General features: G+C 38.5%; 1 protein-coding gene across 2 annotated transcripts in view; it reads right to left on the bottom strand.

Annotated features, from left to right (window-relative positions):
- slc25a10b (solute carrier family 25 member 10b) overlaps positions 1 to 24,216 on the bottom strand; it is a 49,537-nt gene that overhangs the window by 16,866 nt on the left and 8,455 nt on the right. For both annotated transcript variants that reach the window (XM_062032463.1, XM_062032464.1), the window contains exons 2-7: positions 16,007 to 16,126; positions 8,860 to 8,974; positions 8,745 to 8,793; positions 8,623 to 8,664; positions 8,502 to 8,545; positions 6,868 to 6,938 (exon numbers count right to left, since the gene is read on the bottom strand). In XM_062032463.1, the coding sequence (XP_061888447.1) occupies positions 6,868 to 6,938; positions 8,502 to 8,545; positions 8,623 to 8,664; positions 8,745 to 8,793; positions 8,860 to 8,974; positions 16,007 to 16,126 (441 nt within the window). The remainder of the gene's footprint in view (positions 1 to 6,867; positions 6,939 to 8,501; positions 8,546 to 8,622; positions 8,665 to 8,744; positions 8,794 to 8,859; positions 8,975 to 16,006; positions 16,127 to 24,216) is intronic.

Below are 24,216 nucleotides of genomic sequence, written 5' to 3'. Positions count from 1 at the left end.
CAGGCTTTGAGCTGAGGCAACCTTCATTATCGAACGAAGGTGTTCATCAGTCGTTATATCTCGTAGTCTACCCGGACCACAGTCTTGGGGGCGTGCCTTAAAGGCACTGCATTTAACATCCTCTACGAGCTGTTGTCACGTCTGCTTTTCATCCATTCTAACAACGTGTCGGCCCAGTCACAAGATATGTGCGGCTTCTGTACACACACACACACGTGAATGCAATGCATACTTGATCAACAGCGATACAGGTTACACTGAGGGTGGCCGTATAAACAACTTTAACACTGTTAGAAATATGCGCCACACTGTGAATCCACACCAAACAAGAATGACAAACACATTTTGGGAGAACATCCGCACCGTAACACAACAGAACAAATACCCAGAATCCCATGCAGCCCTAACTCTTCTGGGCTGCAATATACACCCTGCTACCACCAAACCTTCCACCCCCCCCACCCGTGCATCGGTTGAGGGGGGCGGGGTTGGGGGGGGCCTCAGTGTAACCTGTATCGCTGTTGATGAAGTATGTGTTGCATTCACTTGTATGTGCGTGCAGAAGCCGCACGTGTTATGTGACTGGGTCAACACTCGGACTGGGTGAAAAGCGGACGTGATGATTTTCGGGAGGGGCACTGAAATTTGGGAGTCCCCCGGGAGGGTTGGCAAGTATGAGAATTAGTGGTGAATGCGGTGTTACCGCGGCACCGTCGCTGTATATAATCGGCGGGCCAACTCTAGTGTTAATTTGATATCGCTTCAAGGGCCAAGTGAAATTACACGGCGGGCCAATTTTCACACCCATGATCCATACCATAGCATTTTTCGGACTACAAGCAGCTACTTTTTTCCTACGCTTTGATCCCTGCGACTTATAAAACGGTGCAGCCAATGTATACATTATGTTTTGTATTCAACACCGACAGACACAAAAAAGGTGTGTTATTGTTCATGCTATGGTGCCATCTTTTGGACGAGTTGGCTCACTGCAGGTGCTGCACGGTTGAAACTGTACTTTCTGTTCTGCGCCTTGAACCAGAAGTATATCCCGTTTCGTCAACTATTCCTTTATAACAGTTCTACTCGAAAGGATTCTGCATTCATCCGCCCAAGCAACGTTTGCAAGTTTTACAATATACGTAAAACAATTCATACGTACTAAACCGTCCAATGTGTGATGTCTGTAGGAGTGTTTTCATACATATTTGTACGCGCTATAGTAATGTAATCAGGCTAGCGTCGTTAGCATTAGCGAATATGCTAACTTAAAAGTGTCTGTCTGTATACAAGAAGGGTATGAGCAGACTCTTTTTTTCTGAGTAAGCTTAGGTCCTTTAATGCGTGCAGCAAGCTGTTGGAGATATTTTTTCAGTTTGTTGTGGCCAGTGCCCTGTACTTTGCAGTGGTTTGTTGGGGGAGCAGCACCAGCAAAAGGGACTTCAACTGGATTGATAAACTGATCCAGAAAGCCTGCCAAACTATTGGCACGCAGTTGTAGGCGTTTGTGTCAGTGAGGGACAGGAGGACGCTGGACAAACTGCTGGCCATCATGGACAATCTTGCCCACCCACTCCACCAGACAATTGAGGGACAGCAGAGCTCATACTCCAACAGGGTCCTTTAGCTTCTCTCCCACAGTGTTCGATTCAAGAACTCCTTCATTCCGCACTCTATCCAGCTGTGTAATCACTCGCAATACAGCAATAGATGATATCTGTCTATTACCTGACACCTTCTGTTAGCTACCTCTCTTTGTTTATAATGTATATTTTCTGCTGTATCTACCTATATTTTATGCTGCCCTTTTTTTTCTTTTTCTTTTTTTGCTGCAGCTGTTACATATACTGTAATATTGTACATGGTAGTTGGGATTTGTTGTATATTGTATATATTATATACAAATATAATACAATGTATCAGTATATTTTATTTAATATGTAATATTTACATATTATATACACATGTTATATTTTATATTGCTACTATGGTACATTTTTTGTCTACTTAATACCTGCATTATCCTTTCCATCCTTAGAAACTGAGCTACTGTGTGGAACAATTTCCCTTGTGGATCAATAACGTTTGTCTAAGTCTAAGTTAGTATTATTAACTTATAATGGCATTCTTTTTGTATTGTTTCAGCTTCGTAAATTCACCAAAACGTCACAGTGATTGGAGAGCTAGATTCCGCAGCTAGAGGATCCATGACGATGACTTCTGTTTTGTTTGATCAGCTGTTTTACTGCCATGTGACAGCCACCGTTTGGAAACAATTACGGTATGTTAATACACATTTTTTACAAAAGTCTTGCCACTTATCCATTTTGTAGAAACAACAGTTTATAACCTGACTTTTAAGAAAACCATTGGTCTTAGAAATGGCCCCTATGAAAGCTAAAACCTTCCAAAATTATGTTAAATATACTGAAATAAATTTGCTTCACAGAAGAAAGATTGATCATTTAATGAACACAGATAGGTCCGATTTTGGCAAGACCAAAGTGGTGTCGCCTACAGAGAGTAATGTGAAAATTGAACACGTAATTTACTTTAAATACAAAAATATGTTACATAACATGCTGAGATCCATATGTAATATGTTGGCTGACTTCCTTGAGCTCGAAGGACTGCATCCAAGCGGTTCAACAATGATTCATACAATTTATTGATGAAGTCGTTAGGAATAGCTTTATTACATGCCTCCCAGAGTTCATCAAGACTCTTTGGTTTCGTCTTACATGCTTGGTCTTTCATTCTACCTCAGACTTGTTCAATGATGTTCATGTCTGTTGACTGGGCTGGCCAGTCCTGGAGCACCTTGCTCTTCTCCACCTTGGGGAACTTTGATGTAGAGATATACATATACTGTAATATCGTACATGGTAATTGGGATTTGTTATATATTATATAATAATATATCAGTATATGTTAAATACTGTATATATAATATGTAAATATTACATATGTTATATTTTATATTGTCTACTTTATACCTTTTGTTTTTGCCCTCTTCTTGTGCACGATCCTTTCCATCCGAATCCTTACCATCCTTTGTAACTGAGCTACTGTGAGGAACAATTTCACTTGTGGATCATTAAAGTTTGTCTAAGTCTAAGATGGAAGTAGGCGATGGAGCACCATCCTGTGCAAAGATTGACCCCTTTCGTGTTTGGGAATGTAAGGAGGAGCTAATACATCTTGATATTGTAGGCTATTGATATTGCTTCCCACCCTGCAAATCTCTCGCACACCCCCATACTGGATCTGACCCAAGACCATGATTTTTCCGCCACCAAATTTAACTGTTTTCTGGGTGAATCGCGGATCCACGTGGGCTCCAGTAGGTCTCTTGCAATATTTGCGGCGGCTGTGATGTAATTCAACCAAAGATTCATCTGAGAAAACCACCGTCTGCCATTTTTCCTGGCGTCCACCCTTTTAGCAGGCTGTGGGCCTTGGAAAATCGGATTTTGTTTAGGGCTGGTTTCTGGGCACTGATTCAACCATGGAGTCAATTTCAAGACAGAATGCTACGAACCGTTCTAGTTCACACAGGGATTTGAGGTGACCAGGCCTAGTGGAGCTGTGCAGCAGTGGAAGAGGGTCTGGTCTTGGATTTACGAGCTAACAACAGGTCCTCCCGAGCAGTTGTCTTGCGGCTTCTCCCCGATTTGAGCTTGTCAAAAACTTCTCCAGTCTCTTCAAATCTTGTTATTTGTTGTACTTGAGGCTGAGATTAAAGGGGTCAGTCACCTCAGCAGGGGATGTGGGGCCGTATTTATCAAGCGTCTTAGAGTGCCATTTTACACTTAAGTCCTGAGAATTTGCAAAATTTAGTCCTACTCTCAAACTTAAGAATAAAAGCTATTTATCAACTTTCTTAAGTCTAAGAATCACTCCTACTCTCCACGATATTTAAGAGACCTTCAGAGGTTTCCTAAGTGGTTAGGAGTTGCCAGCGGGGGATGGCACTGAGGCGAGAGAGACGTGCGGGAACGTTCAGGCAGCGGAAGGATGCCCTGGCTTTGTTTGATGACGAACAGCTGATCAAACGGTATCGTTTAGACAGAGCGGGTATTATTTTTGTCACAGATTTAATAAGGGGCGTCATCTCATCAGCAACATCACGCAGCAGAGCTTTCACAGCAGAACTAAAGGTCATCACAATGCTTCGATATCTCGCCACTGGGAAAATGCACAATTATTTTTGATTCATTTCCAATATTGTTTGTTTGTTTTGTATTATTTTGTAGTTTATTGTCAAAATATACACTCCCATTGTCCACTTAAATATTTCTAAGATATTTCTTTATTCTTAGACAAGGGATTCCCTTCCGTGATTGGTCATTTCTATGGACACAGAAATGACGTCACCTAAAATTCCGTTTACGGCACCTAGTAACGTCGTAATTCAGCTCTGAGTGTGACACTTAAGATTCAGTCCTACACTTTGCTGAAAGTGTGAGTAAGACGCTTGATAACTAACTTTTAAGTGCAGCTTTTAGCGAATAATTTCTTTACTCATAAGTCAACTCTTAGCAGACTTAGACTTCCTTTTTATTGTCATTCAAATTTGAACTTTACAGCACACTTCTTAGGAGTAATTCTAAGAAGCTTGATAAATACGGCCCCTGGTCTTCAGTGTCTTGATAATCAACGCTTTGGTCTCAGGGTGAATCTCAGGCATGGTGTCAGAGGTCAAGTTGCAGTTGTTGTAAAGATCTTTTTATACACACCCACTAATTGATTGACCAATTAGTGATCACAGATGAAGCTGTAATCTAGGATTGTGTGCATCATATAACCGGGCGACAAGACTTTTGTCTTTGCAAAAACTGACGCAGTGGGCTTTATTTTCCAAGTTGTGAACGATAGAATGCTTTTCAGAAGTTTCGTTTGGCACCATAACATTATTTCAAAAGCTGTTGAGATTCAAATGAGCCATTTCTTGTAATAATAGAAATAAAAATAGAAATAATTAGACATATTTGAGGGGCACTTAAGGTCAACTTGCACAGTATATCTGCGGATTATGGTGTAGTGCAGTTAAAATATGTAAAAAATATGTATATCTTCTAAAATTTGATGGGTGCGGCTTAAATATGGTGAATTTACCCTCTATAGCCCGAAAAGTATGTTATTATGGTTAATAACATTTTTAACAGTGAAATTTTTGTGACAGTATTTATTGCATATTATTCTTTTCAATGTACAAATTACCAGAACCAACCTAAGGATGTTTTTGTTTTGTTTTTTAAGTAATTTGTGCATGAAAAAAAGTCAACCCAATTTTTGGCTACTAAGGTGGACAGCATGGTTTAAATTTTTAAGATTAAAATTAGGGAAATTATACTTTATGAACACTATAAAATGTTTTTAATAATGAACAACAATGTGTTCAAAATAACACACATTCATTAAAACACATACAATTGTGAAATCCTTTAATAATTGAATCACAATAAATCCAATAACCAAATAAATTAAATGTTGAAATAATTTACTAAACAAATAATTAAATGTTAATTTGCATTACATAAATAAATGACACGTGTATATATTTAATTCCAATTTTAAGTAATTAATGACACGTTAAGGTACCGGTAATTGTTTAAAGGTTTATTAATATTTAATAACAGAGATAATTGATTAGCAGCCAAAAAGTTACAGCAAAAGAAGTATTTTCAAAAACAACAAAATACTATGCAATTTGGTGGACACATACAGTAATCACAATTTCCTCAAAATAAAAGATCAATACTCGGAAATGTTAAGAATTATATTTATCCTTAGTTATTGCTTGATGTAGAATAGAAGTAATGGACAGATATTTCTCTTGTGCTCTGCACTTCTGCAAGTCTGTCAGCCATCTTGACTTTTAGTGTGTGTTTTATTTGCACCTACAACAGCTGACAAGTGGGTGGTAGTTCATGGCAAGACATGACAGTATATCTAAGGAAGCATGTGACATGCTACCTTAGACAGTCAGCCACATGCATATAGCAGAAAACTCTAAATAGCTGTCCACTGTAGTGACCACACTCCATAAAAAGGTTAATAAACGCCATGTTGCATAGACACAGGATAAATGCTCTTTATCATCTATGATTTCCCAGTGGTAAGTAAGGCTCATTCATAATTAATTTTTGAATGGAACCATTTGACCAACTACTTAATTAGTTCCAAATATTGATTTAGCAATAATACAGTAATGCGACTTCCATTTAAATCAGGTGCATTATTACCCATGGGAATAGATTTTACTATTCCTAATAAATTCATTTTCTGTGATTTACAGACAACGTTTACTTTTGTTTTGTTTTCTTAGTGTGAATCAGTTCAACTGAAATGCTCCCATTTTACTCTTACTATTGTTTACTCAGACATGCCAAAGTGCCAAAGTAGTTTTAGGGTGCAGTTTTAGGTGTCACTCCCTTCCTGCCTCCCCCCACCAGCTGGCCTGCCATCTGCCCATCACTTGTACACTGCAGCATGAGTGCAATTTCATTGACTTTGTGGATTAGTTCCGGTCATTCTGATTTTATTGAGAAAGTGTTATTAATTACTTGCAAGCGGAGTAATCGAATACATATATGACACATCCTAATTGCACACGTGAATGTATAGTTCCGGAGAGCGAGCGAGTTTGGGTTTCACAATCGAATGATTTTTAGTCTGTTTTATATACTGTATGTAATAAAATGGGGTTGGAGGAGCGATCACATTGCACTCATTCTATGTTTCGGGTAAGTGTTGGAATCGTGCCATTTCCCATCAAAGTAGGCTATGTGTAGGGTTCTCGGCCACTCATGCTAGCTAAAACGTGTCGTGCTGTAGGAGTGGACTATAAGTGAAGTAACTTGCCTGTCCCACAGTGACCAGGGCTCCTCTGCTGGAAGCCATGGTGGCCCCTGAGAATAGCCTCCTCACACCCTCTGTTAAACAGTGCACAGGTTAAAAGTCAAATACGACAATGCACAGTCCCTCCAGGATTTTTTAGTGATTGCCGTGGCCTAAAATGTCTGAATTTGTGGCAAAGGTGTGACGTTTTGAGGCATATTTTTTTAATAACAATGAATCAACTTTGACATTTTTTAATTTGTTATCAATGTTGTAAGTTTCAGTGTAACCTCAACCTCAAAAAGCACACGATTACAACAAAAAACGGAAAACAAACACGGTATGGATGTTTTACTTGTTTTATACCACACAGAGTCAAAAGTAGACACTAGATGGCAGTAAAAGCACATACTCATCGTCAAATTAATGTTTTAATTAATTATTACAATTACAGAAAGAACACCACCTTTCCTTATTCTTCATTGTTTGCTCTGCCGTCTACAAGTTGCAGACCTTCTCAATGTATGTTTTATTCTTGCAAAGAGTTTATGTTCCAACACAACAGCCCCCCCACTTAATGAGCAATTGTGCACTATTGAGAGCGCTCTATAGCGCTAATTGTTGTTAGTAAATGAAAGATGGTGAGAGAATATCATCACACTTCAACATCTCGGTCATGTAAATGCTGCCTCTTTAATAAGTCTGTATAGCAAATGAAAATCTGTTCTTTTTTGGTTGGACCATTAACTGTCTTGTTTCACGCAAAAAAATTGAATTAATATATAAATACATGTAATCTAGGAAGTTAATGTTTATAAGCAATTTCACCTTAAAACAAATAAATGAGCAACACGGTATTGATGTTTTACTTGTTTTATACCACACATAGTTAAAAGTAGACACTAAATGGCTGTAAAAGCACATACTGAGAGCTCATCGTCAAATTAATGTAAATTAATGTTTTCATTAATTATTATACCTAATAATAGTAAGAATTATTATAATTACAGAAAGAACACCACCTAAGACTTCCTTATTCTTCAATGTTTGCTCTGTCGTCTGCAAGTTGCAGACCTTCTCTGTGTATGTTTTACTCTTGAAAAGTGTTTGTCCGTCTTAAACATTAATTTATGTTCCAACACATTTACCCCCGCACTTTATCAGCAATTGTGAACTGTTGAGAGCAATCTATAGCGCTAATTGTTGTTAGTAAATGAAAGATGGTGAGAGATTATCATCACACTTCAACATCTCGGTCATATAAATACTTCCTCTTTACTAAGTCAGCATAGCAAATTAAAATGTGTTATTCTTTTTATGCAAAAAAAAATCTAGGAAGTTAATGTTTACAAGCAATTTCACCCTAAAACAAATATATACTTCAATTCAATTCAATAAATGAGCAATAAAGAGTTAATATGTTGTTTACATAATGCTGTTCTTGCTTTGTTTATAAAAGAAACACATTGCTCAGAGACAAATTTAATCGGCAAAAATGACGCTGATTAGCCAAAATGTGCAGGTAAGTTGTGGGCATTCGACAAAATTGCCAAGGGGATTTGTTGAATTTGCATTAATTTGCGCAACCGTGGCATCGCAAATTCCTGAAGGGACTGAATGTCTTATTTCTAGTAACAGTTTAATGTTGTTAATCTTACCTTCTCTGAAGACTCTAAAGAGCCCATCGATGGCATGTTTGTAGCTGAAACAAATCACATTGAGGTGTGCATATTCAGGATATGACAGTAATTATAGGTTATTTTTATTTTTTAAACTCACTTTCTCCTTTGCTCTGCCGGAAGTTTAACGTCATTTTGCATCCTTGAGGTGAAAACAAGTCATTTAAAGATCCAACTCAATCACATACATGAGCGATCTACCCCAAAAATCTGGGATGTTACCTGACATTCACCATGTCTGCTGGCGTGCCAACAAAGCCACCAGTGGAACCTGTTGAAGCAGAACTCTTGTTAGAACACCGCAGGTATAATTGGCAGTGTATGTGTGTCTTCTAACCTCCAAAAGCTCCTAGCAAAACCTTTTGGTAGAAGGGCATGGGTCCCTGGCTTGTGTTGCCCATCATGTCCCTTACAGTCTCATAGATGGCAAATCTGGTCAGAGAGTAGGACATCTGAGATAGGGAGAGAGAAGAGCGCTTTGACGTATACAGTAAGTAAGTAAGTACATTTTATTTATAAAGCGCTTTTCAGATAAAAATCACAAAGCGCTGTAAAAAACGTAGGTGAAATAAAACAATTCAATTAAAACAACAGGGGCAACATCATAAAAAGGATATAAAGTGGATTAAAATTGATAGTTAAAAAGTGCATTAACTAAAAGCTTTACTATGAAGAGACATTTTCAAATGTTTCTTAAAAGTTTCCACACAGTCAAGATCACAGAGGGACTGGTGCAAATTGTTCTAGAGTCTGGGAGCTATAGCCTAGAATGCCAGGTCTCCACGGGTTTTAAAACAAGTTTTTGGGATCTATAGAAGACCCTGGTCTGCAGACCGGAGGCTGCGCCCTGAAGAGTAGAGGCATAGCAAGTCAGTGATGTACTGAGGGGCCCCACCATGCAACGCACGGAATGTCAGGACTAAAATCTTAAACTCAATGTGGAATTTAACTGGAAGCCAATGAAGACTGGATCAAACGGGGGTGATATGGGCTATTCTGGGTGCACCGGTCAACAGTCTGCCAGCTGCATTTTGTATAGTCTGAAGTCTCTTTAGCGTTGACTTGTTGAGAGTGAAGAGAGAATTGCAATAGCCAATGCGAGACGAAATTAACGCGTGAATCCAATTTTGACAACAAATTTCTCACTTTAAAAATATTTCTGAGATGATAAAAACAGTTTTTGGTCAGTTGACGACAGAGACCCTCCAAAGACATGGACTGATCCAACACAACCCCAAGGTTTCTGAGGCAGCTTTTAACAGATGCACCCAGAGCACCGAGGGAGTTCTTGATCAGGGGGATCTTTTTATCGGGAGCAATTTTCAGAGTTTCTATTTTGTTTGAATTTATCTGGAGGAAACATGAGGACAACCAGTTTTTAATACAGGATATGTACTCCAAGAACTCAGATAAAAAGAGAAACTCTGAATCATTGAAGGAGCATAACAGTTGTATATCATCTGCATAGAAATGATAAGACACATTTTTACAACTACTGATCAACCTCCCAAGCGGCATCAGATACAACAAAAATAAAACTGGGCCCCAGAACAGAACCCTGGGCCACACCACATGACAGGTTGGCCCAAAAAGCAAAGATTCATTATTGTAAACACAAACTAAATGTCTACTCTTTATTTATTTATATCACTTATCCTCAATAGGGTCATCGGTAAGCTGGAGCCAACTCCAGCTGACATTACATGTACCAATCGCAGTGCATCCGGAAAGTATTTACAGCGCTTAAATTTTTCCAAATTGTGTTATGTTGGAGCCTTATTCCAAAACGGAATACATTCATTTTCGTCCTCAATATTCTACAGACAATACCCCATAGTGACAATGTGACACGTTTAAAAAAAATAAAAAAATAAAAATGTTGTAAAAATTAAAACACAAAGAAATCTCATGCGCAAAGGTATTCATAGCCTCTGTGTGATACTTTGTTGATGCCTAAAATATTTTTGAATATGATGCCACAAACTTGGCACACCTATCTTTGGGCAGTTTCACCCTTTCCTTTTTGCAGCACCTCTTATGCTCCATCAGATTGGATGGGAAGTGTTGGTTTTCATCCAAATTGTCTCTGTACATTGCTAGAGTCATCATAGTCTAGCCAGGGAGGTGACAAAGAACCCGACGGCTACTCTGTCAGAGCTACAGCATTCCTCCGTGGAGAGAGGATAACCAGTACAACCATCTCAGCAGTAATCCACAAATCAAGACTGTATGGTAGAGTGCCCAGACACCACTCCTCACCAAGCCAATACCCTCCATACAGTGAAGCATGGTGGTGGCAGCATCATGCTGTGGTGGTGTTTTTCAGCTGCAGGACCTGGGAGACGAGTCAGGGTAGAAGGAAATATGAATGCATTAATGTACAGAGACATCCTGGAGGAAAACCAAACCATTCTCATCCAATCTGATGGAGTTTGAGAGGTGCTGCAAAGAGGAATGGGCGAAACTGCCCAAATATAGGTGTGCCATGCTTGTGGCATAGTATTAAAAAAGACTTGAGGCTGTAATTGCTGCCAAAGGTGCATCAACAAAGTATAGAGGCTTTGCAGTCACGTGATAAATCACGTGACTTTGTGTTATGCTGCCATCTTGCCGGTCAACCGGTCAGCTCGTTCCTACGTGTTCGTACAGATTCAGTTTGATTTCTGCGCTACATTTTCACCGATTTCATCCGAATTATGGCTGATTTGCTATCCAATGAAGTTGTGCATTTGGATGAAGAGTCCAAGAAACGTTACCGAGAGAAGTTGAACCTTGTTGGCACAACGGATCCGTACCTTTTACCGAGAAGCATGCTAAAATCACCTGAGCATTTTGCAACAGCCGACCTGCCTGATCTCTCATATCCAGACATTTATAATTACCTCGTCGATTCACCATCTCCGTACACTGGAAAGGACCTTAAGGCATACAAGAGTCTGGATGCCTACAAGTATTTTACAGCAGGTTTTGTGCATGATGGTCTGATATGGCAGATTCCAAACAAGAATCGATTTCTTCTCATGACCAAGGTAAGGAAAAAGCACACACAGAAGAGCTTACTGTTATAGTTTGTTTACATACCTGATATGAAGTGTTCATTGCATATCCTTGTGTAAATCGTAGGTTTCCATCGTTCACGACAAATCGCGCCGATCCATTTATCGCGTTTTTTGATGTTTGCTGGGAATCTATAGAAGCTAAGATTTGGTTTATCACCTCGTCTATTGCTACATCCAACAGCACAGCAGGTTTCCGGCATTTCCAATCTCAAATAAATAGCAGCAGATCTAACAAGAAAGCGTGTGTGAGTCGTTGACCGGCACTGAACTGGCCGCCAAGCTAATGGGCGTGGCTGATGACGTCAGCTGCAAAGCCTCTATATTGACCAAAGACTGTATATACATGTTGTTTTTGTTTTATTTGTAATACATTTACACCACCACTGCTTAATTCCTCTTCGGGGTTATGGACGGCTAGTAGCGCTTTATAGCAGCAGGCCGGCCTCCATGGCCCCAATCCCCCCCCCCCGTTGCAAGTTGTTGTGATTATATGTAACATGTTTATGTGTGCTATGCTAAATGAGGTTTTTTCCCTTGGACTCAGTCTGGACCCCCTCCCGAGGGTCCAGCCTTAGACTGATATTTTTTACTCTTCCCCCCTTTCCCAATATCACCTTTTTCCCACCTTTTTTAAGGAGCGCCATAAGTGGCTGATCCGTTGGCGGTCCCGTCTTGTCTCCCTGTAACATATGTCTGCTCTTAGTGGGACTGTGCCGAAAATGAAATTTCAGTTCTTATGTGTCTTGTACATGTTAAAGAATGGACAATAATAAAGCATCTTGAATCTTGAATCTTGAACATTTGAATTTAAAAAAAATTGTCTGTAGAATTTTGAGGACAAAAATGAATGTATTTTGTTTTGGAATAAGGCTGTTACATTACAAAATGTGGAAAAATGTAAGCGCTGTAAATACTTTCCTTGCTGCTGAAACTGTCTTGTTGACATACAACCACATCAAAAGTAGCGTGCCATGTTACATCAAACCCATCAGTAACGCGGTTGTAACGTATGTAATAGAAATTTTTCAGAGTACTCGTAAAAATAACAGAGTTATTATGTAACACTGTTTTTCCTAACACTGTGAACGTGATTTTTATATGTATTGCAGATATACCTGCGCAGACAGCCATCTAAAAGCTGTGCAAATATTAAGAGGACAGTGCTCCCTTCAGCTTCTTTATTCAGTGACGTCGTGGGACAGAAGTAGAGTCTCTAAACACGAGTACATTCTATAATACCACCAGAAGAAGATGCTAGATGTGTTGCTTCTTGTTTTCAATTTAAAAAAAAGGTCCTAACAAGTCTAAACACTTGAAAAAAACCTCAACTATGAACCTTGTACAAAAAGAAACAATTGAAAAATATGGCAAAACGATAAAAAAATATATATATATGTTTAATTCTAATTAATAAAAACAGATTTTTTTTTTTAATCTATGTATACCATTTTTGAGACTTTTTTAAAGAAAATCATATCTTAATAGCAAAGTATGCGAATTACTGACAAGTGAAGCAAAAAAAATGGAAATTTGCACAATTGTACGCTATTGTTATCATATGTTATCTTTAATGTTGTTTTTATTGCTGAGAAAGAGCAGAATTGCATTGTAGATCCTATATTCATGGATTGCCGTCATTTTGTAATAAATGTTATGATTGAGATGCTTTGTAGGTGGTTTTAAGGCAATGTTAAATATGCTTGTCCTTTATATTATACCGTATTTTCCGGACCATAGGGCGCACCGGATTATAAGGCGCACTGCCGATGAATGGTCTATTTTTTATCTTTTTTCATATATAAGGAGCATTAAAGGGGTCATATTATTGTATATTTTTTCTAAATTGAAAATACTTCCTTGTGTCTACATAACATGTAATGGTGGTTCTTTGGTCAAAATGTTGCAGAGATTATGTTTTACAGATCATCTTCAAGCCGCTTTCTGTCAGTCGCTTCCGGATGCACCGTTTTGTGGGCGGTCTTATTTACGTGGCTCACCTTCGGCAGTGTCTTTTCCCTGTCATCTTTGTTGTAGTAAAGTAGCGTGCAAGGACGGGAGTGGAAGAAGTGTCAAAAGATGGAGCTAACTGTTTTAATGACATTCAGACTTTACTTCAATCAATAACGGAGCAGCATCTCCTCATCTGGACACAACACCGGAAATGTGTCCCGTGGAAAAAAGTTTGACCGGAACTCTCTAATAACTAAAGTTCCTTGGGTGAATAATGTAAACTCACTACACCGGTATGTTTTAGCGCTTTCATTGCGAGTTTACTAACAGATATAAGTAAGAACTTTACACTATGTTATATTAGAAATGACAACAGCGGAGGATGAATGCCCCATAACAAGAAGATAGAGAAAAAGAAGCTTATCGACTACGGTGTCAACACAGACTAGAAAGGCGGACACGCGCAATTTTTCAGGATTCATTCAGATCCCAAATACAGATCAGCAGGTACCAGAAGGTAAGAAAAGTTGATTTTGCATAATATTGCGAAACAAAACGCCAGATAATATGTCTTACCTTATACACACACAATAATAATACTCGTATGTTGAAGCACATCAAGCGGTGCGGCTTCATAGCTTACCAAAGTCGTACTAAAACATTTTGATAAGATTTTTGAGGGTCGTGTGTAGGGTTGGGTATCGTTTGAATTTGAACGATTCTGATTCCGATTCCGATTCTTTGTTTCGATTCCGATTCCTGACGATTCTCGGTTCCGATTATTTTAAGAGGCAGGGTCAAAAAAAAGTTTAGGATATTTTAAATGAGCTAGCTAACCTACAGTCTTTCTGAATGAAATAGTCTGACATTCTCCATCAATTTTAATTCTATTAACTTTTTATGAACTTTACTATAAATTCCTCACAGGGCTGTTTTCAACTAGAATATAAATATCAAATCTATGAACTTGAATATAAATATTATAAATTATGAATACATTTTCCCAGGGGTACACTTTCCTCAAGAGAGCTTTATTTTTGAAAACCTCATGAAAACACATTTACACACACAAGTGGATGATGCTGCAGGTACTTAAACATGTTACCGTGCTCCCACTGATGGCCTAACCTGGTGCAGAAAAGCAAATAAACAATAAGAAACAACTTGCAAAACCCAGTCCAGATTAGCAGCAGGTACAGTATAAAATCAGGGACAGTTCTTGTTTAGGAAAATGACCATATCCTCCTTCTCAGGCAGGATGCGTGAGCGTTCTGGACAGGTAGTGTCTCCTGCTGTGGAAAATACACGTTCGCTGGGTGTGGAAGAAGCTTGAACGCATACATAGGAGAAAGCTAGATCTGACAGCAAAGGATAAGTCTTTTGTTGGTTCCACCACCATGCAGCAGGGTCGTCAGACATAAGTATCGGTGGAACGTCCTGGTACATCTGCAGCTCTCTCTCCACTCGTTTCTTGATGGACATGGAGCTCTGTTATTTCGCGGTTATTTCAATTTTTTTTGTAAAGTGAAGCCACACTTTCGACCGCCGACGCCCGCTATCCATGCTTGAGCTTGACTGACTCGCTCGGCTATGCTAACACTTCCGGGGGTGGGCGCTTCTTCGTTGGTGTTCAGCGGCTTCTTCTTCCGGTTCGGCGGACATATTTTTTTCTGGTCGGCGGACTAAATTGGCGTGACAGCATCGAAAATAGGAATCGAAATTTTAACTTTTGAACGATTCCGGGAGAATTGGAAAGTTAGTCCCGGTTCCAATCGATACTCGATACCCAACCCTAGCCGTGTGTAATTTTCTATATTTTCAATAAAACATATAAAATGTTGGTGCTGTTTACTTGAGTCATTCTGCCATCATATTGCAGTCTGCACGTATCTCTTATGTTTGACTGCCATCTACTGGTCACACTTATCATTACACCAACTACCAAATAAAATTGCTTCGAGGTTGGCAAGCAAAACCAGAATTATTCTGTACATTAGTCGCACCGAGTTATAAGGCGCACAGTCGAGTTTTGAGGAAAATAAAGGATTTTAAGTGTGCCTTATAGTTCGTAAAATACGGTACTTACTTTATATTATATTTGACTAAATTATTGTGAAATGTAGTTGATTAAAACTAAACCAATTTAGATTTTATAAGTTTGACAAAAAACTAATTAAATCAAAATGAACACCAAAAATTTAATTATATTAAAAAATAAATTAGATGAGAAATAATTGAATAATACAAGCATAGACTCATAATTGTATTGATACTTGTTTTAGTTAGAGGTAACAGTGAGAAATGTACAAGCATTATCATAAGTGCTTAAATGGGCTGATGGTTGTACCAGACCACATTAGATGTACAAGTGGTACTAATGAAGTGGCTGATAAGTGGACGGCCAATAAATAAATTAACTGTGCCGACGGTCAACATGACACCTAGGATATGTGTGCACAACAAAAGGTAACACACCTGTCTACAAAGGGAAGCAGAGAGGCCATTGTAAAGAGCAAGGACGCCATTATTCTTCACCACGTGAACAGCCATGCCATACATCCTCTTCTTCACCTCCTGCTGTGTTTGTAGGTGCACCTACGAGAAAAACATACAGCGGGATGGAGTGGAGTTGAAACTTTACAGCCATTCAGCAAAGCATTTAATATTCTTAAATCAATTGATTAGACGACCATAAATGTAACCAAATCGCCATCCTTGAAACCAAATAAATTGATCAAAATAAATTTACTCAGGCAGTTTTGACAGTTTGAGAATAAGATGTAGAAATGTGACGTTCGCGAACGAATGAAGTCTTCCGAACGGCTCTTTAAAGTGAGCGATGAAGACCCATTCACAGTTGTGAGTTGTTTGGGAACTTTTTTATTTGCATGTGCAGATACAGTTTCACCCGACTGGCAATTGGACTAGAAAACGAGAGTCAAAGGAAACATAGTAGCATTTGGATCCATTGTTTTTATTACTTTTTATCTTTTAAACAAGTATCAAGTGATATCCGATACAAGCAGTCCTGCTGTGCGTTTACTTGTGCAAAGCTTTACAGCCAGTTAACATCTATACCAGGGGTGTCAAAGGTACGGCCCGCGAATAGGTTTTATCCGGCCCGCAGGATGAGTTTGCTAAGTATAAAAATTAACCTGAAATTTTTGAATGAAAGAAACTGCTGTTCTAAATGTGTCCACTGGATGTCGCAATAGCAATTCTTTGTATCTTTGCAGATGATGCTACATATGTACAAAATAAACCACATGATTTTAGTACATCAGTCGAGGAAAATGATCAAACTACATAAATAACATACTGTAATTTGATATGTTTTATCTTGATAGATTGAAAATGAACACCAATGATTTGACTGACGAACATTATCACATAATTTATTCAGAAAATATAAATAACGACAGATAAAGATAGAATATTATTAACTGCAACATGTAAGTGTAAAAAAAACAACAACAACATTATGATTTGTACATTCTCAGAATGTGCTTGTTCTATTTCTAAACAAAGAAAACAATCTGAAGTTTATTTTTAAGTTATCGTGCTGTGATTTTACCAGTTCGGCCCACTTTGGAGTAGATTTTTCTCCATGTGGCCCCCGATCTAAAGTGAGTTTGACACCCCTGATCTATACATTTTCCAATAAGCACGTAAATACGGTCGTGTGTGTGTATCGAACCAATATCCAATATCAATATTGGATCAGGACACTACCAGCATTAGTGGAATTTATAGTACTATTCCACTTTTCTTTATTTCCTAAAACTTTTTCTTTTTCCACAACCAATAAAAAAAAAACGATGACCACGGACCAGACTTTGTACACCCTTGAGAGAATAAAAATGTGTTGTTGGTTTTCCATTTAATCTGCTTGGGTTGTCTGCATAGACCAGGGGTCGGCAACCTTTACCACTCAAAGAGCCATTTTGGCAAGTTTCACAAATTAAAGAAAATAATGGGAGCCACAAAAAAAAATGTTAATTTTAAAATGAAAAACACCGCATACAAAGCTTAAATTGCTTTTTGCTATGTTAACCAGGGGTCTCTGACACACGCACCGGCACGCACTATAACATGGAAATTTGATGTTATTGCGGCCCGCGAGTTTTGAATGAATGGCGCTTGATAGCGTCATACTTGCCAACTCTCTCACTATTTCCGGGAGACTCCAGAACATCAGAGCGTGATGGCACTGCTTTTGGCGCCCTCTACAGTCCGCCCTAACAGTGTACCTGCTCGACCACATGTAGAATGCAGCTTCAGCTTGCTCACGTAAGTGACAGCAAGGCGTACTAGGTCAGCAGCCACACAGCTTACACTGACGGTAGCCGTACAAAAACAACTTTAACACTGTTACGTTACAAATATGCGCCACACTTTGAACCCACACCAAAAAAGAATGACAAACACATTTCTGGAGAACATCTGCACTGTAGCACAACATAAACACAACACAACAAATACCCAGAATCCCATGCAGCACTAACTCTTCCGCTCAACCGACGCACAGAGGGTGGGTGGGGGGGGTTGATGTGTGGGGGGGTTTGGTGGTAGCGGGGGTGTATAATCTAGACCGGAAGAGTTAGGGCTGCATGGGATTCTGGGTATTGGTTGTGTTGTGTTATGTTGTGTTACGGTGGGATGTTCTCCAGAAACTTGTTTTTCATTCTTTTTTGGTGTGGGTTCACAGTGTGGCGCATATTTGTAACGTAACAGTGTTAAAGTTGTTTTATACGCTACGGCTACCGTCAGTGTAAGCTGTGTGGCTGATGACTAAGTATGCTGTGCTGTCTCCTACGTGCGCAAGTAAAACCTACATACAACATGTGGCCAGGCTGGCACGCTGTTTGTAAATGCCATAGAGGACAATTACTGCAGTTCAATTAGGGCACGCCCTTAATTTAGTAATTAGAGTGAAAATAGGATTATATTTTCCCTGGGAGTTATCTAGGAGAGGCACTGAGATCCATAAATCTCCTGGGATAATCGTGGGGGTCGGCAAGTATGCAGCTGAGCCGCATCAGAGTGGTCAAAGAGCCGCGGGTTGCTGACCCCTGGCATAGACAGACACACACTGGTGGTGACATTAGTCCCAGATAGGTGTTTGTTTATTTGAAATAGACAATGCAGAAGATGCACAATTCCATCTGTAGTCCTTGAACATAAAACTGGATGTAAAAAAATAAGAAAAACATAAGAATAAGAGCAACAATAAAAACAGGTTTAAAATGTAGTCTAGGTGTGTCAGGTCAATAAAGACTGAATAATGTGTTTGGTTTCAGGGGAAAAGAAGCCTTTGAGCAAAAGAGTAAAAATGTTTAAAACATGACTTTGCACTTTGTGTGTTTTGCTCATTCAAATACAATTTTGATGACTCGATTTGAATTGTGTGTGCCTTTCAATGCAACAGCGTGAAGAAATATTAACAGTGTGATCTGCAAGGCAAACAGTCAATTTCAGTTCATTACTGTTGGTGTCATCAGGACAACTTGCAGAATAGAGAAAATGGTGAAAGTGTTTCCTGTTACTGTTGATTCTTTCTGGGAGTACTTGTGTTTATTAAGTGTTACTTTCTAGAACAAGTAGATGCATACCATGCTTATGTTGATTTGAACACTGTTTGTTTTGGTCTCTTTAAAAAGCACCCCCTTGCTGAAAGTGCACTGTTTTATGATTGGTTTCCAGAAGTTACTCTGTTCTGGAAAGTTGTTTAATGACTTACAAATAACCTCCTATTGGTCAAAAAGGACAAAGCACTGCAGCAGTTTTTAAAGTATTATTTGTGAAGACAAACATGCACTGTATTTTTCAGACCAAAGGCGCACCATGGCCTAGTGGTTAGAGTGTCCGCCCTGAGATCGGTAGGTTGTGTGTGACAATCATTGGTATCTTTAATCTTTAATCTTAATCTTTAATAAGGCGCACTGCCAATGAGCATTTCATACAAAAGGCAGACCGGATTGTAAGGCGCATTAAAGGGGTCATATTATGATTTTTTTTCTACATTTAAAACACTTCCTTGTGGTTAACATAACATGTAATGGTGGTTCTATTAAGTTTTTTTACTCTCTCCAGACTGGGCCCCCACAATAGGAGCTTAGTCTGAGATTGTCCTTTTTTTACTCATCCTCCCCCAGCGTCTACCTTTTTCCCACCTTTTACGGGGCACTGTAAGTGGGGACTTGTGTTGTCCCGATACCAATATTTTGGCACCGGTACGGATACTAAAATTATTTGGATACTTTTCTGTACTTTTCTAAATAAAGGGGACCACAAAAAATTGTATTATTGGCTTTATTTTAACAAAAAATCTTAGGGTACATTAAACATATGTTTCTTATTGCAAGTTTGTCCTTAAATAAAATAGTGAACATATGAGACAACTTGTCTTTTTATTTCCTGAGTTTATAAACATAATATAAATGTAAAAAAACGAAAGATGTTGTTGTAAAGCCAAAAAATATAGACGCAATCATAGTAGTATCACTGCTGTACGTGATATCATTACAGTGGATGTTAGGTGTAGATCCACCAATGGCGTTTGTTTACATTTTGATGCCAGTGAGCTACGGTGTGTAGTGCAGCATGTTTAGCTATTCCTCGTCCTGCAGGGATGATACTTGTAAGAAACTTAATTTATTTGTCGCCATGGAGGCAAGGATTAGTGATTTAGAAGTAGCTAAAACACTGTTGCAGCGGCTGGACTTTAGCCGCGAGCTAGCTGGCCATGTCTTAAAGCACCTCTTCCTGAGGGCGTTTCAGTGTTATAACTTCACCTTTATTGTTAGTTTTTAAGCCAAAATGCGTCCGTTCTCACTTTTCTGTCTACACACTGTGTCTGCTTGTAAGTACTCCGTGATTGTGCGCTGCCAAACATGCTCGTCTGCTCGTAAACCAGCAATGACACGACCTGATGACGACAGGGGGGTGCGGGGGACCGGTCCTTTTCAGAGGCGGTATAGTACCGAATATGATTCATTAGTATCGCGGTACTATACTCAGTGTTTCCCACACATTCATTTATTTGTGGCGGCCCGCCACGAAAGAATAAAAGCCGCCACAAATAGATTTTTTATTTTTTTATTTTTATTTTATTTTATTTTTATTTTTTATTTTTTGTCCTGTCCAGCTTCTCAGGCAAATCATATAGTTGATCTAGATGCCCATATCGGCTGTTCAGATTTACTTTACAAAAGAGAAGTGTAGGATCAAGATTTTTGGAGCTCTTTGTTCAGTGGATCAGATGTTTGATGAAGCTTTGTGTCTATCTACCACCACTACTGTTTTCTGTTTATTTGTTACTGACTGTGGCAGGACACCTCTGGCTAAAGTTAAATTATTTAGTATGCACTAATTAAAGGGGCAGAGCTTTAAGAGACATTTTAGCTTTTATATTTTTATAAGATATATTTTTTGTAAGAACCACAATTAATAAATATATTTCAGTGAATAACTTATTGTTCAAATCTGTATATAAATATGTACATAAAGTGTAAAATGGATGGATGGATGGATGGACGTTTAAAACAAAACTGTTATTATTAATTAGTAAGTATACATTTTTTGAGCCTTTTTAGAGAAAATCATATTGTACTAAATTATGCAAATTACTCGATGATGTAATGGTGACCACGCCCTTAGCCACGCCCCCACCGCCACAGGTATCTTGGCAGTTTATGGGAAACACTGATACTAATACCTTTATACCGTACAACCCTAGTGGGGACCCATCAGTGTTCCTGTTCTGTTACCCTGTACAATGTGTGTCTAGTCTTGAACAGGTTTGTGTTGAAAATTAAATGTTGTCTTGTGCAATGACAATAAAGATCCATCCATTCTTTAGTCAAAATGTTACATAGATGATGTTTTACAGACCATCTTCAAGCCGCTTTCTGACCGTTTCATCAGGATGCACCGTTTTTTGTGGGCGGTCTTATTACAGTATGTGGCTCCACTTCGTCAGCGTCTTCTCCCCGCCATCTTTGTTGTACCAGTAGTTTTTAGCGCTTCCATAGCGAGACTATTGACAGATATAAATTAGAACTGTGCGCTACTTTTTACTGGACGTGGCAACAGAGGAGGATGAAAGCGCCACAACAAAAGGATAGAGAAAAAGTCCCGCAAATTTTCGGGACTTATGCAGATCCTACATACACATCAGCAAGAACCAAAAGGTAAGAAAAGTTGGTTTTGCATAATATGTCTCTTATTAGGTGCCATTTTGGGGTCCTTATACACACAACATAATACACCTATGTTGACGCACAGTACGTCTGAAAACTGTAGCCGTAATCCATCAAGTGTAGCGGATTGTTTAGTTTACCAAAGTCGGACTAAAACTTTTTGACAGATTTTTGAGCACTGTGTGTAATGTTCTATATTCTCAATAATACATCAAAGTTTTGGTGTTGCTTGCTTTGGAGTACTTGCTCGAGTCATTTATTTCACAGGCGTCAACCTGCAATCCGCACGTATCTCTTATGTGTGACTGCCATCCATTGGTCACACGTATTTACACTAGGGCTGCAACAACTAATCGATTAAATCGATTAGTTGGCGATTAATTTAGTCATTGATTTGTTGAATCTATGCTATGCGCAGAGGCAATTTTTTTTTTATTTTTGTTTTTTTTTAAATAAACCTTTATTTATTAACTGCAACATGTACAAACAGCTGAGAAACAATAATCGAGATAAGTATGGTGCCAGTATGCTGTTTTTTTTCAATAAAATACTGGAAAGGATAGAAATTTAGTTTGTCTCTTTAATCCGATTATTAATCGATTAATCGAAGTAATAATCGACAGATTAGTCGATTATCAAATTAATCGTTAGTTGCAGCCCTAATTTACACCATGTACCAAACGAAATTGCTTTGAAGTCAGTAAGCACAACCAGAATTATTACATACCAGGTTATAAGGCGCACTGTCAATTTTTGAGAAAATTAAAGGATTTTAATTGCGCCTTATAGTCCAAAAAATAAAGTAGTTGCAGCCAATGTTTATCACAGTCACTCAACCTGACAAAAATAACAATGCCTATCAAATTGTTTAGGTCTGCTAACTGCTATGCATGTAGCAATTGTGGCTATAAGTGGTCTTGCGCATTTATGTCATTTGTAAACTTAATTCTATTGTTTATCATGAATGCTGCTGCAATAAAACGTCACCCCATGGAGATGGTGGGCCTCTTGTCAATAATTACACACCCCATGGAGCCAGTTAGTGGGACCAAGGTCATGGGACAGTGCTTCCTACCAGGTCATTGAAGTTCACATGTACTGGCTTTTACTAGTCTATGCAGCTTTACATAGAAAATGTTTACAAGAAGCAACATGCACGCACGCACAGGAATAATCTATGGCAAGGGTCTGCAACCCCTTGGCCGTGACCCCAGAGGGAGTTCTAGCCTGTTTGGAGTTATTGTTAAAACCCACCCACCACCACTCCACCAAAAAATGTATGTATACTAGGGATTGTGCCGATTGGTATCAGAAGATTTTCGTGAAAAAGTATGTGATTGGCCATTGCTGATTTATGTTTTTATATGCCAATCACAAACACAGATTCGTGTGACTAACACTTTTTTTGGTCTGCCAGTTGATAGGCGGCCAATAGCTAATTATGTGTGACACAGTGTGCGCTCCCCTAAATTAATAATAATCAACTCCGTTACGGCATATAAACTGGATTTCTTAATATCTTAAGTATTATTTAAAAAAATCATTATCACTGGAAGATGATGCTAAACATGTTACACACCAAGAGCAGGCATACGAATAGCTAAGCTAACCGCTAAGATGGCTTAAAACAACAAAAATAAATAAGTGCATAGTAGAGTTTAACAAATAGCAGTGTTTCCCACACATTCATTTATTTGTGGTGACCGGCACGAAATAATTAAGTCTGCCACAAATTTAAAAAATAAAAATAAAAATAAATATTTTTTTTGTTTTTAGTTTTTTTTTGTTTTGTTTTTTGTCCTGTCCAGCTTCTCAGGCAAATCATATAGTTGATGTAGATGCCCATATAGGCTGTTCAGATTTACTTTACAAAAGAGAAGTGTAGGATACTTCTCTTGTTGCCTTATTTGTATTTGACCACTACTGTTTTCTGTTTATTTGTTACTGACTGTGGCAGGACACCTCTGCCTCTGTTTCACTTTATGTTGCTGGTAGATAATATGGTTGCAGTAGTAGGCTAAAGTTAAATTATTTAGTATTCACTAATTAAAGGGGCAGAGCTTTAAGAGACATTTTAGCTTTTATATTTTATAAGATATATTTTTTGTAAGAACCACAATTAATAAAAATATTTCTGTGAATAACTTATTGTTCAAATCTGTATATAATATGTACATAAAGTGTTGTAATTATATTGTAAAATGGATGGATGGATGGACGTTTAAAACAAAACTGTTATTATTAATTAGTAAGTATACATTTTTTTAGCCTTTTTAGAGAAAATCATATCATTGTAGTAAATTATGCAAATTACTCGATGATGTCATGGTGACCACGCCCATAGCCACGCCCATAGCTACGCCCCCACCGCCACAGGTACATTGGCAGTTTATGGGAAACACTGAATAGATGGAACTTTGTTACAGCAGAAAGTAAGCAGCTATTAACAGTAATTTAACAAATCATAAGAGTCGAGAGAGGATA

The sequence above is a fragment of the Entelurus aequoreus genome, linkage group LG22 (assembly GCF_033978785.1).
Source record: "Entelurus aequoreus isolate RoL-2023_Sb linkage group LG22, RoL_Eaeq_v1.1, whole genome shotgun sequence".
In the NCBI taxonomy this organism is placed as follows: domain Eukaryota; kingdom Metazoa; phylum Chordata; class Actinopteri; order Syngnathiformes; family Syngnathidae; genus Entelurus; species Entelurus aequoreus.
Note: the sequence above shows the minus strand (reverse complement) of the source record. Positions and strands in the feature narration are given on the sequence as shown.